The sequence below is a fragment of the Macaca fascicularis genome, chromosome 5, assembly GCF_037993035.2.
Source record: "Macaca fascicularis isolate 582-1 chromosome 5, T2T-MFA8v1.1".
Lineage (NCBI taxonomy): Eukaryota > Metazoa > Chordata > Mammalia > Primates > Cercopithecidae > Macaca > Macaca fascicularis.
Window position 1 is genome coordinate 40137178 of NC_088379.1, and position 19039 is coordinate 40156216.

At 43.5% G+C, this 19039-nt stretch overlaps 2 protein-coding genes and 1 long non-coding RNA gene across 55 annotated transcripts in view; 1 reads left to right on the top strand and 2 right to left on the bottom strand.

The window, feature by feature from the left end:
- Positions 1-1916, top strand: part of NSUN7 (NOP2/Sun RNA methyltransferase family member 7) — a 54757-nt gene extending 52841 nt beyond the window's left edge. For all 4 annotated transcript variants that reach the window (XM_074039665.1, XM_045392288.3, XM_065544926.2 and 1 more), the window contains one exon: positions 182-1916. In XM_074039665.1, the coding sequence (XP_073895766.1) occupies positions 182-811 (630 nt within the window). In that variant the 3' untranslated portion in view covers positions 812-1916. The remainder of the gene's footprint in view (positions 1-181) is intronic.
- LOC141410291 (uncharacterized) lies at positions 1896-3429 on the bottom strand. Its single transcript, XR_012434800.1, has 2 exons — positions 3297-3429; positions 1896-2442 (listed from the first exon to the last, which is right to left on the bottom strand). It is a non-coding gene; the product is annotated as an uncharacterized lncRNA (long non-coding RNA).
- Positions 3430-4817: 1388 nt separating this feature from the next.
- APBB2 (amyloid beta precursor protein binding family B member 2) overlaps positions 4818-19039 on the bottom strand; it is a 409320-nt gene continuing 395098 nt past the window's right edge. For 41 of the 50 annotated variants that reach the window (XM_074039650.1, XM_065544921.1, XM_065544916.1 and 38 more), the window contains 4 exons: positions 18394-18477; positions 16141-16256; positions 14374-14553; positions 4818-8769 (listed from right to left, as the gene is read on the bottom strand). In XM_074039650.1, the coding sequence (XP_073895751.1) occupies positions 8602-8769; positions 14374-14553; positions 16141-16256; positions 18394-18477 (548 nt within the window). In that variant the 3' untranslated portion in view covers positions 4818-8601. The remainder of the gene's footprint in view (positions 8770-14373; positions 14554-16140; positions 16257-18393; positions 18478-19039) is intronic. The other 9 variants (XM_015450293.3, XM_015450286.3, XM_074039648.1 and 6 more) reach the window with 1 other exon arrangement.

The following is a 19039-nucleotide window of genomic DNA, read 5'->3' on the forward strand; positions in this document are numbered from 1 at the left end:
TTGTGTTTGTTTTTGGCATTTGCTGAGGCTTATGAGACTGGGGACTATGGCCTAAAAACTATTTATTTCTTTTAGTATAATAAAGAGAGTCTTTTTATTTTTACTGATACATTGATAAATATTTGCAAGAGACACAATAATAGCTAAGTCCCACATTTAGTAAGTGCTTCTTTAATTGCAGCGGGACCCTTCTGAGACAGTGTCTGTGAAAGATGTTTTGGCCCGAGCTGCAGCCAAGGGTCTGCTGGATGGGATTGAGTTGGGTAAATCATCAAAACGGGAGAAGAAGAAGAAAAAATCAAAAACATCATTGACAAAAGCTGCCACTACTGATAATGGCATCCAAATGAAGATTGCTGAGTTCCTGAATCGAGAAACTAAAGCCAGTGCTAATCTATCAGAGACTATAGCAAAACCATCTCTTCCCCAGAAAAATACTGCTCAAGTGGGGGCTTCCTCGCAGACCAGAAAACACAAGCTGGCCCCTCATCCTGCAGTGCCTACATTTATGAAGAACACTTGTCCCTCCAGACCGCGTGAACGGCAGACACACTTCATAAGACCTCGGCCAGAAGACAGAATGGTTGCTCTGAAACCCATCGAGATTGTTCTGCCTCCAGTCTTTATGCCATTTTCAAGTCCCCAAGGGATCAGATCTCGGATGCCAACTCAACATTTGTACTGTCATTGGGTTGCCCCCAAGCCACTTGTGCCCACCTGCCTTCCCACACCTTCACTATCCAGAAAAGGGGAAAAGCCTAAAGATGACACACGTTCCTCCCTACTCAGGCCTCCTCGGCGATGGCTTTGATTGTCTTTTTTTTTTATAGGGGCCAAAGAGCGGTTGATTTTTTTTTTCAAAGTCTAGTATTTCTCTGAAGGTTCCACATCTCGACACAAGGTATTCATTCTTTTGGTCACTTAGGGATCTTCTAAGTGTGATATTAGTTTCAGAGAATTCAGACAAGTGAGAAACAATAATGTAGGAGTCAGCAAAGCAGAATTCAGAGACTTCAACCGATCAGTGCTGCTCTGAGAGGATCCAGTTAGAGACTCAGTGTCAGCTGTCAGAACTGATCTCACTCCGTGAACTTTCAGGCTGGACTTAAAGCTGCCCAGTTTCTCCTGCGGGGAAGGAAACACTGCCTCCTTTCAGCAGGCAGCTCATTAGAAAGCCGAACGGGCAAGCGATCCCGGCCTCTCCCGCCCGCTGACTGCTCTTCAGCATCCACGCAGTTGGAGTCGTGACTTTCTCAACCACGATCAAGGGTGATTTTTTTCTTAAATATCAAGCTGTTCTTTGAACAGGGAGTGACATGAGTTTTTGTAACGTGACTGAAGTTGAGTTTAAGTAGGAAGCGCAGGAAGTTCCCAAGTGCCAGGTGTGTGTAGCTCAGAGACGCTTTTACGTGAGGTGTCTCTCACTGGGGGAGCTTCCAGGATCGTGAATAGACTGGACACAATCATCTCTCCCTTCCTATATGTCAAGCACTCTTATAAAAAAAGACTGTGAGCAAATTTCCACCTAAATATTAATAATTCTGAAGAGGCAAAACTGTTGAATGCAAGTGATACCTACTGTTGAAGTAACCCATACATTTCTGATTCTCTTCAAAGATCAGGTGATACAACAAAATCTACAAGTCATTTCAAACAACACACAGGAATCAAACTTTGGTAAATCATTTCTGATGCACAATTAAATATATTGTAGCACTCTTAATTATATGAAATGTCGATTCATCTTGAATGTATTATCAATTGCCTACCAAGAATTGGTATGGTTATCATTTCTGGGTCTATTGATTTTTCATCATGGCAACAGAAATTGTCATTAAATAGCATAAGATACAACTACATATCTTATTGTTTAAAAACATTCATAGACATAGTCATAAAGTTTGAATTTAAAGTTTTATTTTTGTAATTCAGTTGTATAGAAATGTTATGTAAATTCCTAAAATGCTCAATTCAGGTGGCATGATTTTTAGAATATTACCCTCTTCAAGATGAATATTTAGGTCTATTTCAGCTCTGATATTCTATTTTTACTTTCTTATTTGAAGTGAGGATTAAAAGAGAATGGCAAATTTTATTATAGCGGTAATAAATTTTCTTTTAGCTTAGATTTACATTTATCAGTAAAACTTGTCAGTGGGCTGGGTGCAGTGGCTCACATCTGTAATCTCAGCAGTTTGGGAGGCTGAGGTGGGCAGACCACTTGAGCCCCGGAGTTCCAGACCAGCCTGGGCAATGTGGTGAAACCCCAAAACCCCATCTCTACAAAAAATACAAAAATTAGCTGGATGTGGTGGGACATGCCTGTAGTCCCAGCTACTTAGGAGGCTGAGGTAGGAGGATCGCTTGAGCCCAAGAGGCGCAGGTTGCAGTGAGCCAAGATTGCCCCAGTGCACGCCAGTCTGGGCAACAGTGAGACCTTGCCTAAAAAAAAAAAAAAAAGTGTCAGTGAAGAAAGAAAACAAGACTTTTTATACTTGAACCAGGCTTATATTTTAAATTCCCAAAGAATTCTTCCCATGTTAATTATCACTCTTGAAAAGTACAGAAAGACATAAAATGCTCAGCTTATTTTGCTGATTTTGAAAATGAAACAATATCTTCTTGCCCTGAAATTATAGCATGTGGCTCATCCTCTTACCCATCCAGATTTCTATCTGGGTTAGAGTAGTCCATGCCTCAAGGAAGGCAGTGCAGCTTAATTTAAAATTGTTCAGCAAAGAATCCCATTATATATCACAAGAATCCCTTATCCTTTCCCGGCCCTCCCCGATACCAGACTGCAAAGTATTCCATCGTCCAGAAGTAACAGGTCTGAGGTTTTTATTTTCAAGTGTATTTTCTGTGATGTTAGGGCTCATTGTTATGGAATAGTTTAGGATAATTTTCTCATCTCTACAGTAGCACGTGATTGAAGTCACAATTTGTTGCCACTTACATTGAGTATCTCCTAACATGCAATTTGGCACTAAATTATTTTTCTCTTTAGAAGTATATGAAGATTCTGAATTAAACCATTCATTAATTACACTGCAGTTTTCTTCTTTGACAACCTTCTATGAAGGACAGGATCAATTATTTAAATGCTTTGGTGGAGTGAAAAGGGAAAGGTACTTTGGATAAAAGCAGTATGAGGCCGGACATGATGGATCGCGTACTTTGGGAGGCTGGGGTGAGCAGATCACCTGAGGTCAGGAGTTCGAGACCAGCCTGGCCAACGTGATGAAACCTTGTCTCTACTAAAAATATACAAATTGGCCGGGCGTGATGGTGCACACCTGTAGTCCCAGCTACTCGGGAGACTGAGGCATGAGAATTGCTTGAACTCGGGAGGTGAGGGTTGCGGTGAGCCGAAATTGCGCCACTGCACTCCAGCCTGGGCGACAGAGTGAGACTCTGTCTGGGAAAAAAAAAAAAAGCAATATGAGAGAATTCTAATGAAGGAGAATATTGATTACACTGACACATTTCACTTGGCATTTTACATTCTTAGACTTTAAAGTGCTGCAAAATTATAAATAATGAAATTACTGGTATTCAGATACTCCAATAGCAAATTTATATTTTTAATCTGAAATTATTTACCACCATACAATGCTTGAAACTGTAATGAAATTTTATTCTTTTTTACTGCCTAGAGAGAAACCACTGGGGAAGCGCAAGATGAAAAAAAAGCGGGGACATACTTTAAATTCTATTTATCTGCCTTCCTGTGCCTAACAGTTAAGCTAAATCAGATTCAACTGATTTTTCTAGTTACCTTTCATTTTGGATTTAGTGTGTGTACATTTCTTTTTTTTTTTTTTGAGACGGAGTCTCACTCTGTTGCCCAGGCTGGAGTGCAGTGGCACCATCTCGGCTCACTGTAAGCTCCGCCTCCTGGGTTCAGGCCATTCTCCTGCCTCAGCCTCCCGAGTAGCTGGGACTACAGGCACCCGCCACCTCGCCTGGCTAATTTTTTTGTATTTTTCAGTAGAGACGGGGTTTTACTGTGTTAGTCAGGATGGTCTTGATCTCCTGGCCTTGTGATCCACCCACCTTGGCCTCTCAAAGTGTTGGGATTACAGGCGTGAGCCACTGTGCCTGGCCAGTGTGTGTACACTTCTATTCTTTATTCTTTGAAGTCAGGTTCTTAAAGGAAGTGATAAACTTCTTTGTGCTGAAATATCACAATCCTAGAAAGACCGCTTACAAAAGACTCAAGTTGGTGACTAAATAGGCTTCTGTGTCCAGAAGGCCAGCTGGCCTTCCTGATCACCAAATAAGCATGGGGTAATTCCTCAAAATTTAAAGTTACTTCCTAGTTCTTACCAGGCAGAAATATGTAGTAACTAATCAAAGCAAAATGCTCCGTTACTAAAGTGATTTCTTTTCTTTTCTTTTTTTTTTTTTTTTTTGAGACGGAGTCTCGCTCTGTCCCCCAGGCTGGAGTGCAGTGGCATGATCTCTGCCCACTGCAAGCTCCGCCTCCCGAGTTCACGCCATTCTCCTGCCTCAGCCTCCCAAGTAGCTGGGACTACAGGCGCCCGCCACCTCGCCCAGCTAATTTTTTTGTATTTTTAGTAGAGACGGGGTTTCACCGTGTTAGCCAGCATGGTCTCAACCTCCTGACCTCGTGATCCACCCGCCTCGGCCTCCCAAAGTGCTGGGATTACAGGCGTGAGCCACCATGCCCGCCCTTACTAAAGTGATTTCTAAGAAGTGTGAGGTAAGAATAATTTAAAAATAACTAGAGACACTAAGTTTCTATTTCTATTCCTTGTATATGTGACTAAGATGCCAGATAAATGAGCCAAACGTTTTATGCAGCTAAATTTATTCTCACAACAAATTACATTTAAATGTGTAAAAGTGGTCAACAGGAAAAGGGGCGTAAAGGAAAACAAAGCGTTTTCAGGGGAAGCAAGCTGCTCCGGAGGCCAGGGACTACTGCTCACAATTGACACGGTGTGAGTGGGTATCTTTGCCCTGAAGCTGAAATTAAACTTTCTACTGGCCATGCGGCACACGTTAGATGTGTATTAGGTTAAGCCTGGCCAACTAGAGAGCGAAGGGGCTTGTTAGTTAAATTGTGCTAATATCAGTTAGGAAAGTGCTTGTCATGTTGTGGCGAAATCTTGAGTTTGTGTTGCAATGCCTGGGACATGAACAGGCCATGAAAGTTCTGGGGCTTCCAGGCAATGGCCTTGTGTCAAGTCATCTTACAAGTGTCCATCTTGAAATCATAAAGTGGATTTAAAAAGAAGTAGCAGTGCCACAGTTTATCACCAAGAACTTATTTTAATGGAAATGGGTCTAGTGTCCCTTCATGCAACAAGACAGACGAACAAAAAACAATGGTCCTAATTAGCTATGAGTGATCTTATATCCAGGTGGAAACAAAGGGCATGTGGACATGTATATATCTCTTAGGTGAAATCACACATGTTGTGAAGGGTAGAAAAACGAAGCACCAAGCAGTGCTTTAGTCTGCAAAGGAAAGTTTTTAGCCATAGGCGTGTTGGCTAGTCATTCCCCTTGACACTGCGAAGGAGCAGATGTATGAGGTGGCAAGTCTGTGTCTATCTAGCTGCTTTTAAAAAATAAAAGGAACTTTAAGCATTTTGCCTTTTCTTCTACATATCCCAATAGAAATGTGACTATAAATCATTACAAAACCACTTTTTAGGCAATGTATAGTTCACTGAGATTACTTAGATCTGGATATACTAGGAGATAATATCCAGGAAAGATAATACATTAACACAATAATGCAGTATATTTCAGTAAAAATAGAATAAATAAAATAAAAATATTTTAAGCTGTATTTAACAGGTTAATTAAAAATATGGTAAGACATACAAGGCATCGTGAACATGGCTGCCTGTTTACCGAATCACAGATCTAAAGAATGCATAGATAGATAACTGAAGTGTCACTAAGATATCAGGTAAAACATTGGCATCCTTTCACAGACAAATACACACATACTTTCATACATACTTTTTGGCCATGGCAGAAAGTGTCTGAACATACTGTTTAACATAATTTTACAAAATTAATTTGCATTTACCATACAATGCCATTTTCAAAACAAAACATCTGCAGTAAAGTTTTCAATATGTTATGTAAAGGCTATCATTCATCTTAATGCATCCTATAATTGCATATATAAATCAGTTTGCTACTTAAAGCTAGCTCAGAATTCTTGATCTTGAAAACAAGCAAATGTATGCCTTAAAAAATGAAGAGGGGGTTCTGGTAGAGATTTCCAATATAAAAGTGGGTAATTTGTTTAGAATTTTGAAATTTATCACACTAAAACGTTTCACTACAGAGACCATGATGAAAGATCACTGTAAATGATTTCTGAACAGCTTTTCAAAGGGCACGGCAAGAATTTTCTTAATGCAGTGATTTCTTATGATGTCATTGGTTACTTCAGATCCAATTGGTGAAAAGTAGATTGCATTTCTAAAGTAGCATAGTTTTGTCATAACATTAGGGTGCTAAGACAATTCCAGTCCCCCTGCCCCCCACCCCTCATGAATTCTGAAGGAATGGCTGGTAGAAAAGCCACCCACTCATTCCATCATGATCTCTGGTGGCTAAGTACCATGAGTTAGGAATGTCTCTACCACAAGTAGCATCTGGAAAAGCTCGTAGATGGAACAGGCTGTGAATGTAGAATCCTGTCCTCTACCACACGTTTGAGGCACACTGTAGGAAAACAGTCCTGGACTTAGAGAAGGCAATGGCATCATCATTAATACCACTGCGTAAGGAATTTGGACATCCTTCTCCCACTCATATAGGGAATTCTAAGATTGCCTGACAATAGATCTTTCCATACCTGCTCTTCTTAGTATATGCTGAGTCGTTCTGGAAAGGCTCTTCCTGACAGATATGGAGGCAGCATAACACAGCAAGTATGGGCGTCGGGAGCCGTGGGTCCTAGTCCTGGTTATCTCATGAACTTTGGTGAGATCTTAGGCCAGTGGGTTTAGCCTCCTGGTACTTCATATTTTTACTTCTAAAGTGTATTAGTACCTTCTCTACCTTGTAAGGCTCAAATGTGATAAGAATGTGGAAATCATTTAGACAAGTACATAGCAGTGCATAAACATAAAGCATTACTTTTATAATTGGATGTTGTAAATGTTAATTTTAACATTAAAAAGAAGTAAACAAGACTAATATTGAGATTGATCGCCTTAGCAACTTCCTTTTAAAACGACAATGTCAACAAGAGTCTAAATCTGTATGTCTTTACAGCTAAGTTTCTCATCTACATAAAAAGGAGCAGGAAAATGCTATTTTTGGGAAACTTGTTAAATAGTCCATTATTTCTATGTAGACTTTGCTCAGATATGAAAATTTCAAATCTTCAAAGTAAAAATGGAAAAAATATAAATTTAAAAATGTATCTAGTTGAGTCCAACAAATTCTAATATTAAATACATAAATTCAAGGAAAGGTTCAACCTAATGTAATTTGTTGCCATGGACAATAAATGATGGACAGACAGCTTTCTGGGCAAAAAGCATCAGAGGGGGACTGAGCTGGATGCAGAATTCCAGCAGAACCTTTACCTCTAGCACATGGACTAGCAAAAATAACATGGTGGTAGAAATCGAAAATAATTGTGCATGATGGAAATATCAATGATATTTCCTCAACTTCAAATTGCATATCAGCTAGTTCTCAAACTAAGGATGAAAGGCTGATGAGGAGTATTTCATCTTAATGTTTATGTAGAGAATGGCCATAGTGAACTATAATTCTCTAGCTGCACCGTACAATATAAGGCAGAAGTTTGAAATATGTCCCACCCAAAATGCATTATGATTTTATTAATCTCTTTTAAAAATAATCAGTTTGAAAACCATCTGAAAAGAAAAGCTATGTTTTGTTCGATTTTAATTCCTCAAATTTAGTTTTTCATCAATTTTGAAGTTTCACTTTTTCCAACATCCCACAAACAGCTGTAGACATGAAATGGTATCCATGTGTCAAAGAGCTTGTCAAGGAAAGCTGCCAGTTGGTTTCTATACTGATGCCAACAGCCAATTTTGTCAACCAACAGGTTCAATTTTATGAAAAATTAAAACACAAACTCGCCATCCTATTTTTACAGCAATTCAATGGTATCTGCTATGCAGTGCCTACTCCAATGTGGATAACAGGGCAAAGTGCAGTAGGACTTAAATGTTGCTTGTGACAGATCCAGCCAAGAAGACAGTGAAACTAACTCACGCATCATTCACTCCAAGGACGCAGCATTAGTTCACTAGGAGGGGTGTGGCCACATTCTTCTCTCTGTATGTGTGAAGTTAAGTAATGTTCACAATATTTACAATAAGAAAAAGACCTTCCACTGCGCATGATGTAACTTACAGCAAAAAAAATTATTCATGCTTCTTTTCATATCACATGATGGTGGCAAGACGAGAGAACATGCTTGTCTAACACTGCTTGGTTAAGGGTAAATTCTCTGAAGACAAAGCATCAGCAACTGGATGGAAGGTCAGATGGCAGAGTTCATTTTCTTTAGTGTAGCTAGTCAATTTTCAGGTAAATAGCCGAGTCTTTTCCCATGTGCAGCTATGGCGTTTCGGTGACAGGGCGTTTCTGTTTCAAAGTGTCAATGAGGGATAAGACCCCTCGTTTTACATTGGTTGTGACTCTTCTGGTCACTGAGTCTGCTGGCGGTGGAGGTGGTCGAACTTTCTGAGAAGGCGGCCTGGCTACCAAGCACTTCTGATATCGTAACTGAAATAAAACAAAACGTGTTTTAAGGTAATTAATGACATATTATTTCTTCTTCTTTAATATGACTTTAAGTCCCATACATTGACTCCCAAAGGTTAATGACCTAGTTCCTAAACATAAATCCAAGAGTTATTTTTTTCTATATGTGAGTGCTTTAAATTCTTCTAAAATATTAGGCTCAACAAAGGGGTTTTGGCTTTTGCCACCCTTTCCTTCCATCCATTTCCACCCTCCAGGTGTCCTCTATATTGACAGTCCGCAGCAAATACACCTCACAGTCAATGAGCTAATGAAACCAGAAAGCATTGGGAGAGAGTGTGTTACACTTTTCATCAGAGACATGCAGATCTAGGTGGGTACTCGTGGCGCACTGACAGCACAGTAGAAAGGACATGGTTTGAATCTAAGGTCTATCACTTGTGAACCCCAGGCAAATTATTAAATCTCTCTGAGCCTCAGTTTCTTCAACTGTAAAATGGCTGAAGAAGGCACTGTTTAGAGAGGGTGTTATGATTAAATGAGGAATGCTGATAGTGCTTGAGGAACGCCTGAAATAGGTCTACCAACACAGAGGGCATTCAAAAACGTTTGTTTCCTTCCCTATTTCCTGTTTTAATTAAAAAGATGAGGTATTAAGATTTCAGGATACATTTTACATACAAGTCTAAATTTTTATGGATTAATTTTTAAAAATCCATTAGCACTGGCACAAGGGATAATTCCTGTTCTTCAGAAATATAACAATGTAGTCCACCTGGTTTTGCATAATGGGAAGGTAAGTAATTCTTTAAGATTAGATAAAAAGTTAAAAGTTATCAAAAAAATTTTTTTTTGTCATCCAAACATTTAAAAATACAGTTGACCTGGCCAGTCATGGTGTTTCACTCCTGTAATCCCAGCACTTGGGGAGGCCAAGGGAGGCGGATCACTTGGGCCCAGGAGTTTGAGACCAGCCCAGGGGACATGGTGAAACCCTGTCTCTACAGAAAATACAAAAATTAGCCAGGTGTGGTGGCACACGCCTGTGGTTCCAGCTACTTGGGAGGCTGAGGTGGGAGGACTGCTTCAGCCTGGGAGGTCAAAGCTGCAGTGAGCTGTGAGTGTGGCCACTTCTCTCTAGCCTGGGCAACGGAGAGAACCCTGTCTCAAAATAAACAAATAATGAAAATACAATACAGCTGATCTTTGAACAACAGAGTTTGAACTGTGCAGGTCCACTTATATGAGGATTTTTTTCAACCAAACACAGATTGAAAATAGTATTCCTGGTTTGCAAAACCCAATTATTCACAGGGCAGACTTTCCCTCTGCGTGGGTTCTGCAGGACCTGAATATGCAGGATTCTGGTATACTCAGAGGTCCTAGAACCAATCCCCTATGTATATACCAAGGCAGGACTGTCATTCCATGGCTTTTTAAAAAAAATCAACTTAAATATTAACAAGCTCTTTAGTAATGGAACAGGCTGATGTCCCTGTAAGAAGCAAGACTCTGGGGGAAGGATATGGTGCAGTGTTCTATCATACCTTTTAGGCCACAAAACAACCCCTTTCAAATCAATCATATGAAAAATGATGATTGATTACATGTCTCCTCTGTGTAAGATATCTTACTAGGCTCACATCACAACTCAAACCACACACATCTACAGCACGGATTTATACATGGCAACCTGGGACTCTGGACTTGGAATTTCAAACCGTAGTCACACACATGCAGCGTGAATCAAAGCCGCACCTAAGTGTTGGATTTCATAAAGGATCCCTCTCTGTTCTATTCTAAATTTTGCCAAAATGTCTTCTGTTGGGCCTATACCACACAGCTGTAAAATATGCCTAAAAATTAAGTAGATTCAAAAGAATGTTTGTGTCAATAGATATTCACATGGTATAAATTCACATATGGATCTTTCACATGGAGAATCATGCAGATTTGAACCAAGAAGAAAGCCCCTGAGCCAGAAACACTGGATTCAGAGCGGGCGGGAGGGAAGAACGGTTTGATTTTACTAGTATGCCTTACACTAGATTGGCTGAGCTGGGTCCACTCGTTGCAGTGATACAATTAAAATAGGAAGCAAATGAGTAAAAGTTGTTTCCAAGAGGGAAAATGAATCTGAGAATCAGAAAACCAGCTGTAGCCAAGAGATAAAGCTCATTGTCGTTATCACTTAAAACGTATAATTAAGTCTGAAAGCCATTCATTTTATGACTAAAACCATCTGCTATGATCTGTTGCAACTTCATAAAATACCAAAATAGTCGTCATCCATTTTCACTGGGCTGAAATCTCCCATTTTCTATTTTCTTCACAGATCTCCTTTATCTCATCAACTCCTTGCACCTGGTCAGCGGGTTCACCTGACTCCTCTACTGTCCCTGCTCCCCTGAACCCCAGCCCTGCTCCTGCATATTCAGGGTGTCTGAGTTAGAATCCTGGCCCCACAGTTCTTGGAGGAAGTTAGCCACTCTCACAGAGGATGGTGTAAGTGTGACACCAGATAACAAGCGTCTAACGCCAGCCTTCCCTTCTCCCTCCTTCTTGCTCTGTTTCAAATGATAAAGGTCAAGTGGCTCTTTTCTGTGCCCCACCTTTGCCATCTGCTCTCCCACCTCATCCTTTTAACATTTTTGTTAGACATAGGGCCGTTCTATGTTGCCCAGGCTGGACCTGAACTCGTGGGCTCAAGGGGTCCTCTCACCTCAGCCTCCCGAGTAGCTGGAATTACAGATGCAAACTTTCCCTTCATTCGTAACCTCACAATATGCTGTATGGGGGAGTTGGGGGCGGTTAGAGAACTCCCTTCCCTTCCCTAAGCTCCACCCATTCTTGGTTCTCAGCATCTTCTGGACTATCCTTGCAAAGTAAAAGGCCTCTAACTAATTCAGAAGTGAAGTCCCTATACGTGGCTTTTTTTTTTTTTTTTTTGAGACAGGGTCTCACTTTTTCACCCAGGCTGAGGTGCAGTAGTGCAACCTCAGCTCACTGCAACCTCTGCCCCCAGGTTCAAGCAATCCGCCCACCTCAGCCTCCCTGAGTAACTGAGTCGACAGGTGCATGCCACCACACCCGGCTAATTTTTGTATTTTTTGGTAGAGACGGGTTTCACCATGTTGGCCAGTCTGGTCTCAACCTCCTGACCTCAAGTGATCCGCCCACCTCAGTCTCCCAAAGTATTGGGATTACAGGAGTGAGTTACTGCACCCAACCTCCTCGGTTCTTTATCTACCACCATTTTCCACAAAAGAAAACCTGGGCATGGTGGTGCTCCCCTGTCGTTCCAGGGAGGAGTTCAAGACCAATCTGGGGAATACAGCAAGACTCCATCTCTTAAAAAAAAAAGCGGGGAGGGGCAGGCCTCTCCTGTCCTGAAATAAACACATGACCAAACCCTCCAATGCTACCCGCCCTTCAAGCTCCCCCTCACTGGCAAACTTTGTAAGTTATCTGCTTTTAGGGCCTCCACGTCTTTTTCTTCCCAGTTACTTCTCAATCTAGCACAGTCTCATACTTATTTTTCTTGTTTATTTTTTTGAGACAGGGTCACGTTCTGTCACCCAGGCTGGACTGCAGTGGTGCCATCACAGCTCACTGCAGCCTCGATCTCCTGGGTTTGAGCCATGCTCCCACCTTAGCCTCCTCAGAAGCTGGGACTACAGGCATGTGGCACAGGCTGAAAGTGAAGATCCTCATACTTTTATTTACAGCACTTTCTACACTGTAACAGAGTTTGGGTTTCTGTGTCTTGCCCACTAAACCTGAGCTCTACAATGCAAGGATTGTATCTCAGTCAGGCTGAACGCCCCAGATTCCAGCCCGCAAGTGTGAGGCTGAATTAAATGAAGCACAGGGCTTCACATGCAGCAGTTCTCCCCCAACCAGGCAGCTCGGCGCCTCTCAAAGCCTCTGCTCCTGTTTGTTCCCAACGCTGCTCTCCTGGCGTGCACACTCCTCCTCTCCCACCTGCAGAAGGTAACTGGCCTCCTGCCTGATCGCCACCTCAGCCTTGTTCCTCCAACCTATCCTTTACTTTGTCGTCTTCTTTTTTTTGCTGGATACTCTTCTAAAATCTAAATTTATTAATTTAGATTAATTATTAATCTAAATAATCACTGGGTGTGGTAATAATTAATGGGTGCGGTAAATAATTAATGGGTGGGTGTGGTGGCTCACACCTGTAATCCCAGCACTTTGGGAGGCTGAGATGGGTGGATCACCTGAGGTCAGGAGTTTGAGACCAGCCTGGCCAACATGGTGAAGCCCTGTCTCTACTAAAAATATAAAAAATTAGTCGGGTGTGGTGGTGGGCACGTGTCTTCCCAGCTACTTGGGAGGCTGGGGCAGGAGAATCACTTGAACCCGGGAGGCGCAGGTTGCAGTGAGCTTAGATCGTGCCACTGCACTTTAGCCTGGGCAACAAGAGCAAAACTTCATCTCAATAAATAAATAAATAATAAAATCTAAATACAATCAATTCAATCCCCAGTTTAGCGATCCCTGCTGAAGAAAATCAGGCCTCCACACACCATCCTAAGCCCACCATGATCCGGACTGCACCTCCTTCCACTCGGGCCCAGCACCCAACCTGCTGCTAGAACACACCTGCCCATAGGCTCTGGTGCCCACACTCATACAGCACCCTCATTTTTTTCTGAGATGGGTTTCCCTCTTGTTGCCTAGGCTGGAGTACAATGGCGTGATCTCGGCTCACTGCAGCCTCTGTCTCCCAGGTTCAAGTGATTCTCCTGCCTCAGCCTCCTGAGTAGCTGGGATTACAGGGATGCACCACCATGCTGGCTAATTTTGTATTTTTAGTAGAGACGGGGCTTCTACATTTGGTCAGGTTGGTCTCGAACTTCTGACCTCAAGTGATCTGCCTGCCTCAGCCTCCCAAAGTGCTGGGATTACAGGCGTGAGCCACTGCACCCAGCCCAGTTCCCTCATTTTTATTTGCAGTGTCTGGCATAAGAGGGGCACAAAGGACATATGATGGAGGAATAATGAGGTGTTCTTGTTTGTTTCCAAGTATCCATGTGGTGTAAAGAGTCCTGGCTTTGTCACCTGGCAGACTTGGGGCTGAATCCAGGCTCGGCTCTGTCACCGACAAGCCCTGGGGCCCATTCTCTAACTTTTCTCTCTATTTTCTCATAAATAAAACAGAACTAACAACTACCTAACTGAGTTAATGGATATAAATAAAATGTATAAGAACAGTGTACAGAAACCAATCACTGGAAATAAAAGTCATTCAATGTATCGATTTTTAAAGTGCTGAATTGAATCCAAACAGTACCAACTCATGCATGACCAACATTTCACATATGAAATTGATCTGGGATCAAGGATTGACAGTCGTCAAGCTGGTGGTTGTGAAGCTCGTTGGAGCCTCTATCTGGCCCACTTCTTCCAGGAGTCCTGGCCTTTTGAGATGTAATCTGTTTCTCATAACTGATTCTGGCCCTAGGAATGACAGCGTTATAAAGTAAAGCATTACTTTAGGGATAGGGTTTTTTCCATTTCCGTGAGTGATTCTGCTCTAATGCATGGCATATTAGAGATGAGCAGAGGCGGGAGGGCTCAACAGCCCGTACTGGGATTACTCACCATGCAGGCGGCCTGCACGGCCTCAGACACGTTACCAGCATTAGGCTCGCACCAGAAAACGTGGCACTCAAAGCGCTGGTTCCCCGTGTCCATGATGAAGGCAAATGTGTGGACATCCTTCCCGACACCCATGAAGGACAGGAATCGCACACGACATTCCACTAAGACTTCCTCTTCATTCTGCAGGAGACATTATGCGGCATCCAATCAGGAGGTGCCAGGATCAGGCTTAGAGTGGCAGCACATAGGAACTGGCATTCAGAAAGTATAGCCAGGCCAATTCAGAAAGGACCTGTGTTTTTCTCAAAAAGCGGAACCTTGCCAAACGTCTGAAGAGGCCATCACTGTGTGGCTACCCTGTTCCGGAGGTCATGTTTGCTCTGAACTGCACTGCTGTCATGGGCTGTGATGTGCGTCCCATTCTCCATTATTGCATGTGGCTGTGAGTTCACTGTCGGGAGGAGCAATGCCGTCTACACTTGTTACATCTAGCCCAATACAGGACACCCGGTGGCCCAAAACCCATTTGCCCAAGTAAACCCCCAGAGCACCAGAAAAAAGGGATTCACGGTGTCTTTCTTCGTCCAGTGATTCTTACCCAAACTAAACAACACATTGAATCACATTTCCATCTAAAACCATATAAAACAAAAAGCTGCCAAATCAACAAAAATTTGTCATATTGTTTTTTTCTTTTCTTTCTGGCAAACTGGTGTCCATCTGGGATCCATATGAGGCAGCTAAAGAAATGTTCAGAATTCTTTCTTATAGGGATGAACACTACATCCTTTGCAAGAACCATATGCAAGTTCTGAATTAATAAACACATCCAAAATGTTGACTTTTGGATCATTAACATCTTGACTTATTAAATATTCACTCTGGTGCCTTGGGAGTGTTTAATGAGCAAAGTACGCTAGTGTGAGAGGTTGGGAAGTTTTCTCAGGAGGAAGGAGGCTGTGGTGGAGATCTGGGTAAGGGTCAGGTAGGCAGAGGGTGGAGCATGGAGGGTGCAGTGCTTGTGATGACGCTGGGGTGGGGAAGGGCGGGACCTGCTTGAAGAGCGGAGGAGAGCTCAGCATGCCAGCTGGAGGCAGGCAACGCGCACCCTGCTCCTCTCTCCAGGGTGAACCGGGCGGCCGTGGAGCAGGCTGATGACTGGTGGTCTTTCCATGGCAGGTGCTCACAGAGGCAGAATAGAAAAGTAGGCTCGAGTCTGGGCCAGGCTGCCTGGATTTGAGTCCTGATCCCATTGCTTCCAACTGTGTGACGCTGGGCAAATGACTGAGCCTCTCTATGCTTCAATTTTTTCAATCACAAAACTGGGATAATTTGGGCTGAGGCTAATGTGGCCTCTCTCAAGACAGCCAGTAGCTCCTTCTGCTACCGAGAGAGTCACAGGGCTCTCCCAAATGGAAGCATCTTCTGCTTCCCAGCCCCAGATCACACAGCCCAGGCAACACGGGCGCCCTGAGAGTGAGCGACGGCTAGCCTCACACTGTCACCTCTAGCAAACAACTTGTCTCCGGGGCACATGAGGAAGACAGAATCAGGAGCACCAGAAAAGAAGTTTCTCAGACCACAGGAAAATAGAGGTACGCACAGATTTAGACCCAGACAAAGGGCCAAATCTTTCAAATGCAGGCCATCTTAATCAAGGACGCACAACTCCAGCCTTGACTATGTTCCTAAGTTCCACAGAAAACCACTGTATCTTATACTCACTGTAACCCAGACATGCCAATGCCATCGAAGATTCCTTCTCACCTTTTCACTGATGACAGTCACAGTGGCATCGGCCACATTCATGTTCACTGACAGCCAATCCTCCTTGTTGGATGAGGTCATGAGATTTTCTATGGCACTATTCAGAATGTCCATTCCTGGGGACAGAAAAGGATAATTTAAAGTGTCCTAAAGCCACTTACCACACTCAAATGTGGGCCCAAATCACCAATAATAGCTACACCCAGACTGATCTTTTTTAATAAAAGCCAGGACACTTCATTCTCATGTTTGCGCAACAGGAATGAAATACCAGCTTTTGGCTGGGCGTAGTGGCTCGTGCCTGTAATCTCAGCCCTTTGGGAGGCTGAGGCAGGATCATTCGAGGTCAGGAGTTCGAGACCAGCCTAGCCAACACAGTGAAACCCTGTCTGTACTAAAAATACAAAAATTAGCCGGACATGATTGCTTGAACCCAGGAGGCGGAGGTTGCAGTGAGCTGAGATCGCACCACTGCACTCCAGCCTGGGCAAATGAGTGAGACTCTGTCAAAAAAAAAAAAAAAAAAAAAAAAGAAAGGAAAGAAAGAAAGACAGAAAGACAGAAAGACCAGCCTTTTCAGTAGGAAAGGAGAGTCAGGAGAAGCTCCGGGCACCTGGTGCTGACACGCTGGCTATATAAGCAGACCATGGCCCTTCAGCCTCTCCCCACCCTCGCCATCTCTCGGCTCCTTTACAGTGGATCCCCCGCTTCAGAGAGGCCCTTTTGCCGGCTGCTCCCAGTTTTTCTGGGGGATAGGGGTGGGAGTGACAACTTTCTGGAGGTATCATTCACACGCAATTCACTCATGTAATGTGTACAATCCAGTGGATTTTAGTACATTCACAGAGTGCAACCATCGCCATCATCAATTTTTTTTTGAGACAGGGTGTCGCTCTGTCACCCAGGCTGGAGTGCAGTGGTATGATCACGGCTCGCTGCAGCCTTGACCTCCCAGGCTCAGGTGATCTTCCCACCTCAGCCTCTGGAGTAGCTGGGAGTACAGGTACATGCCACCATGCCCAGCTAATTGTTTAATTTTTTTTTTTTTTTTTTTGTAGAGATGAGGCTTTGCCATGTTGCCTGGGCTGGTCTTGAACTTTAAGCAATCCACCTGCCCTGGCTTCCCAACGTGCTGAGATTACAGGTGTGAGCCACCATGCTGGACCTACCGTAATCAATTTGAGAACATTTCATCACCCCAAAGAGAAACCCCGTACCTGGCAGGGGTCATTCTCCATTTCCCCCCGCCCTCCCAGCCTCTAGCCCAAGGCAACCCTTACCTACTTTCTGACTCTAGAGATCTGCCTATTGGGGACGTTTCGTATGAACGGAATCACACAGTACGCAGTCTTTTGGGACTGACTTCTCTCACAGCATGTTTTCAGGCTTCATCCATATATGCTATAGCACACTTCAGTCCTTCACTCCTTTGTATCACCAAATAAAACTCCACTGTATGGAAGTATCGCCTGTTATTTATCTAACTGTCAGTGGACTTGTCAGGACATTTGGGTGGTTTCGCTTTTTGACTCTCATCAATAATTCTGCTGTGAACATTTGCATACATGTTTTTGTTCATTTCTCTTGGGTCTATGCCTAGGAACTGAGCTGCTGGTTCTAAGGTAACTATGTTTCACCTTCTGAAGAATGCCAGACTGTTTTCTAAAGCAGCTGCACCATCTTACAGCCCCCCGGCAGTGTATGCGGCTTGCGATTTCTCCACAGCCTTTTTTAACCCTGGTGAAGGCTCCATCTCCCAGTCTCCTTTTGGCTTGGTATAGCCCAGCAACTACATTCTGCCACTGGCAAGTGAGCTGAATGCTGTGTGTGCCACTACTGTGTCACTCCTTGACAGCATGAAGCCTCCGCAGCCCTCTCTCCTGGCCCGCCAGCTGACGAGACACGAAGCAGGTGCCCCGGCCTCAGAGATGGAGGCCTCGTTTCACAGCAGCAAAGCTCTTCCACAGCCCTGGCTCACACAGCTCTAGACTTCTGGGTACACAAGAAATCCATGTCTGTATTGCTAAAGTCCTGTACGCTGGGGATGGCAGGTCAAAGCAGCAGGGCCTGTCCCTCTACTGATCTTTTGATCAGGACCGTTTATGTTCTCTGGCAGGTGACAGGGTGACAGCTTGATTCAAGACGAGGCACGAGAGTAAACAGCCGACCTCACCCTCCTTGGAGGGAGGGTGAACGCCTCCTGTGAGCTCCCGCACACTTGCAAAGTGGAAAGACAATAAACGTTTCACATACCGACTGGTTTGTCTACAGGTAGCATGCCCAGGTACTGCACGTGGAACTTCTGGACCAGCTCAGTCTTTGGTGTTGGAAAATCTACTATAGGGAACAAAAGCAACACATCTTTCTCAGTGGTTCCAACACACATGTACACAAGAGCCGTAGCTCTGCATCATCAGAATGCTCAGGACACCCCCTGTGCCATAACGCCCTATGTTTCTGGATGGAAATGTAGCAACTATTCTACAAGAGCAGCATTACTCCACATAGTGGGGCTCTGTCAAAATCCTATTCAACTTTCAAGACAGGAATGCATTTGAAAGCAGGAGGTGGCGTCTCTGTGTTAAAGCTGCTACCGTCTCTTTGATGTATATTACGTAGCAGCTTTTGGTGTCCTATTTAATTAGGTGTGGTTGATGCCCACAGAAAATGCAATCTCAAAGGGCACAACCAGAGACATAGGAAAATAACTGAGTTCCCTCAGTACTCAACGACCATGTTTTCTTTTTCTTTTTTTTTTAGAGACAGAGTCTTGTTCTGCTGTCCAGGCTGGAGTGCAGTGGTGCGGTCTCGGCTCACTGCAACCTTCACCTTCAACCTTCATCACCTGAGAATTGCTGGGTTCTAGCAATTCTCCTGCCTCAGCCTCCTGAGTAGCTGG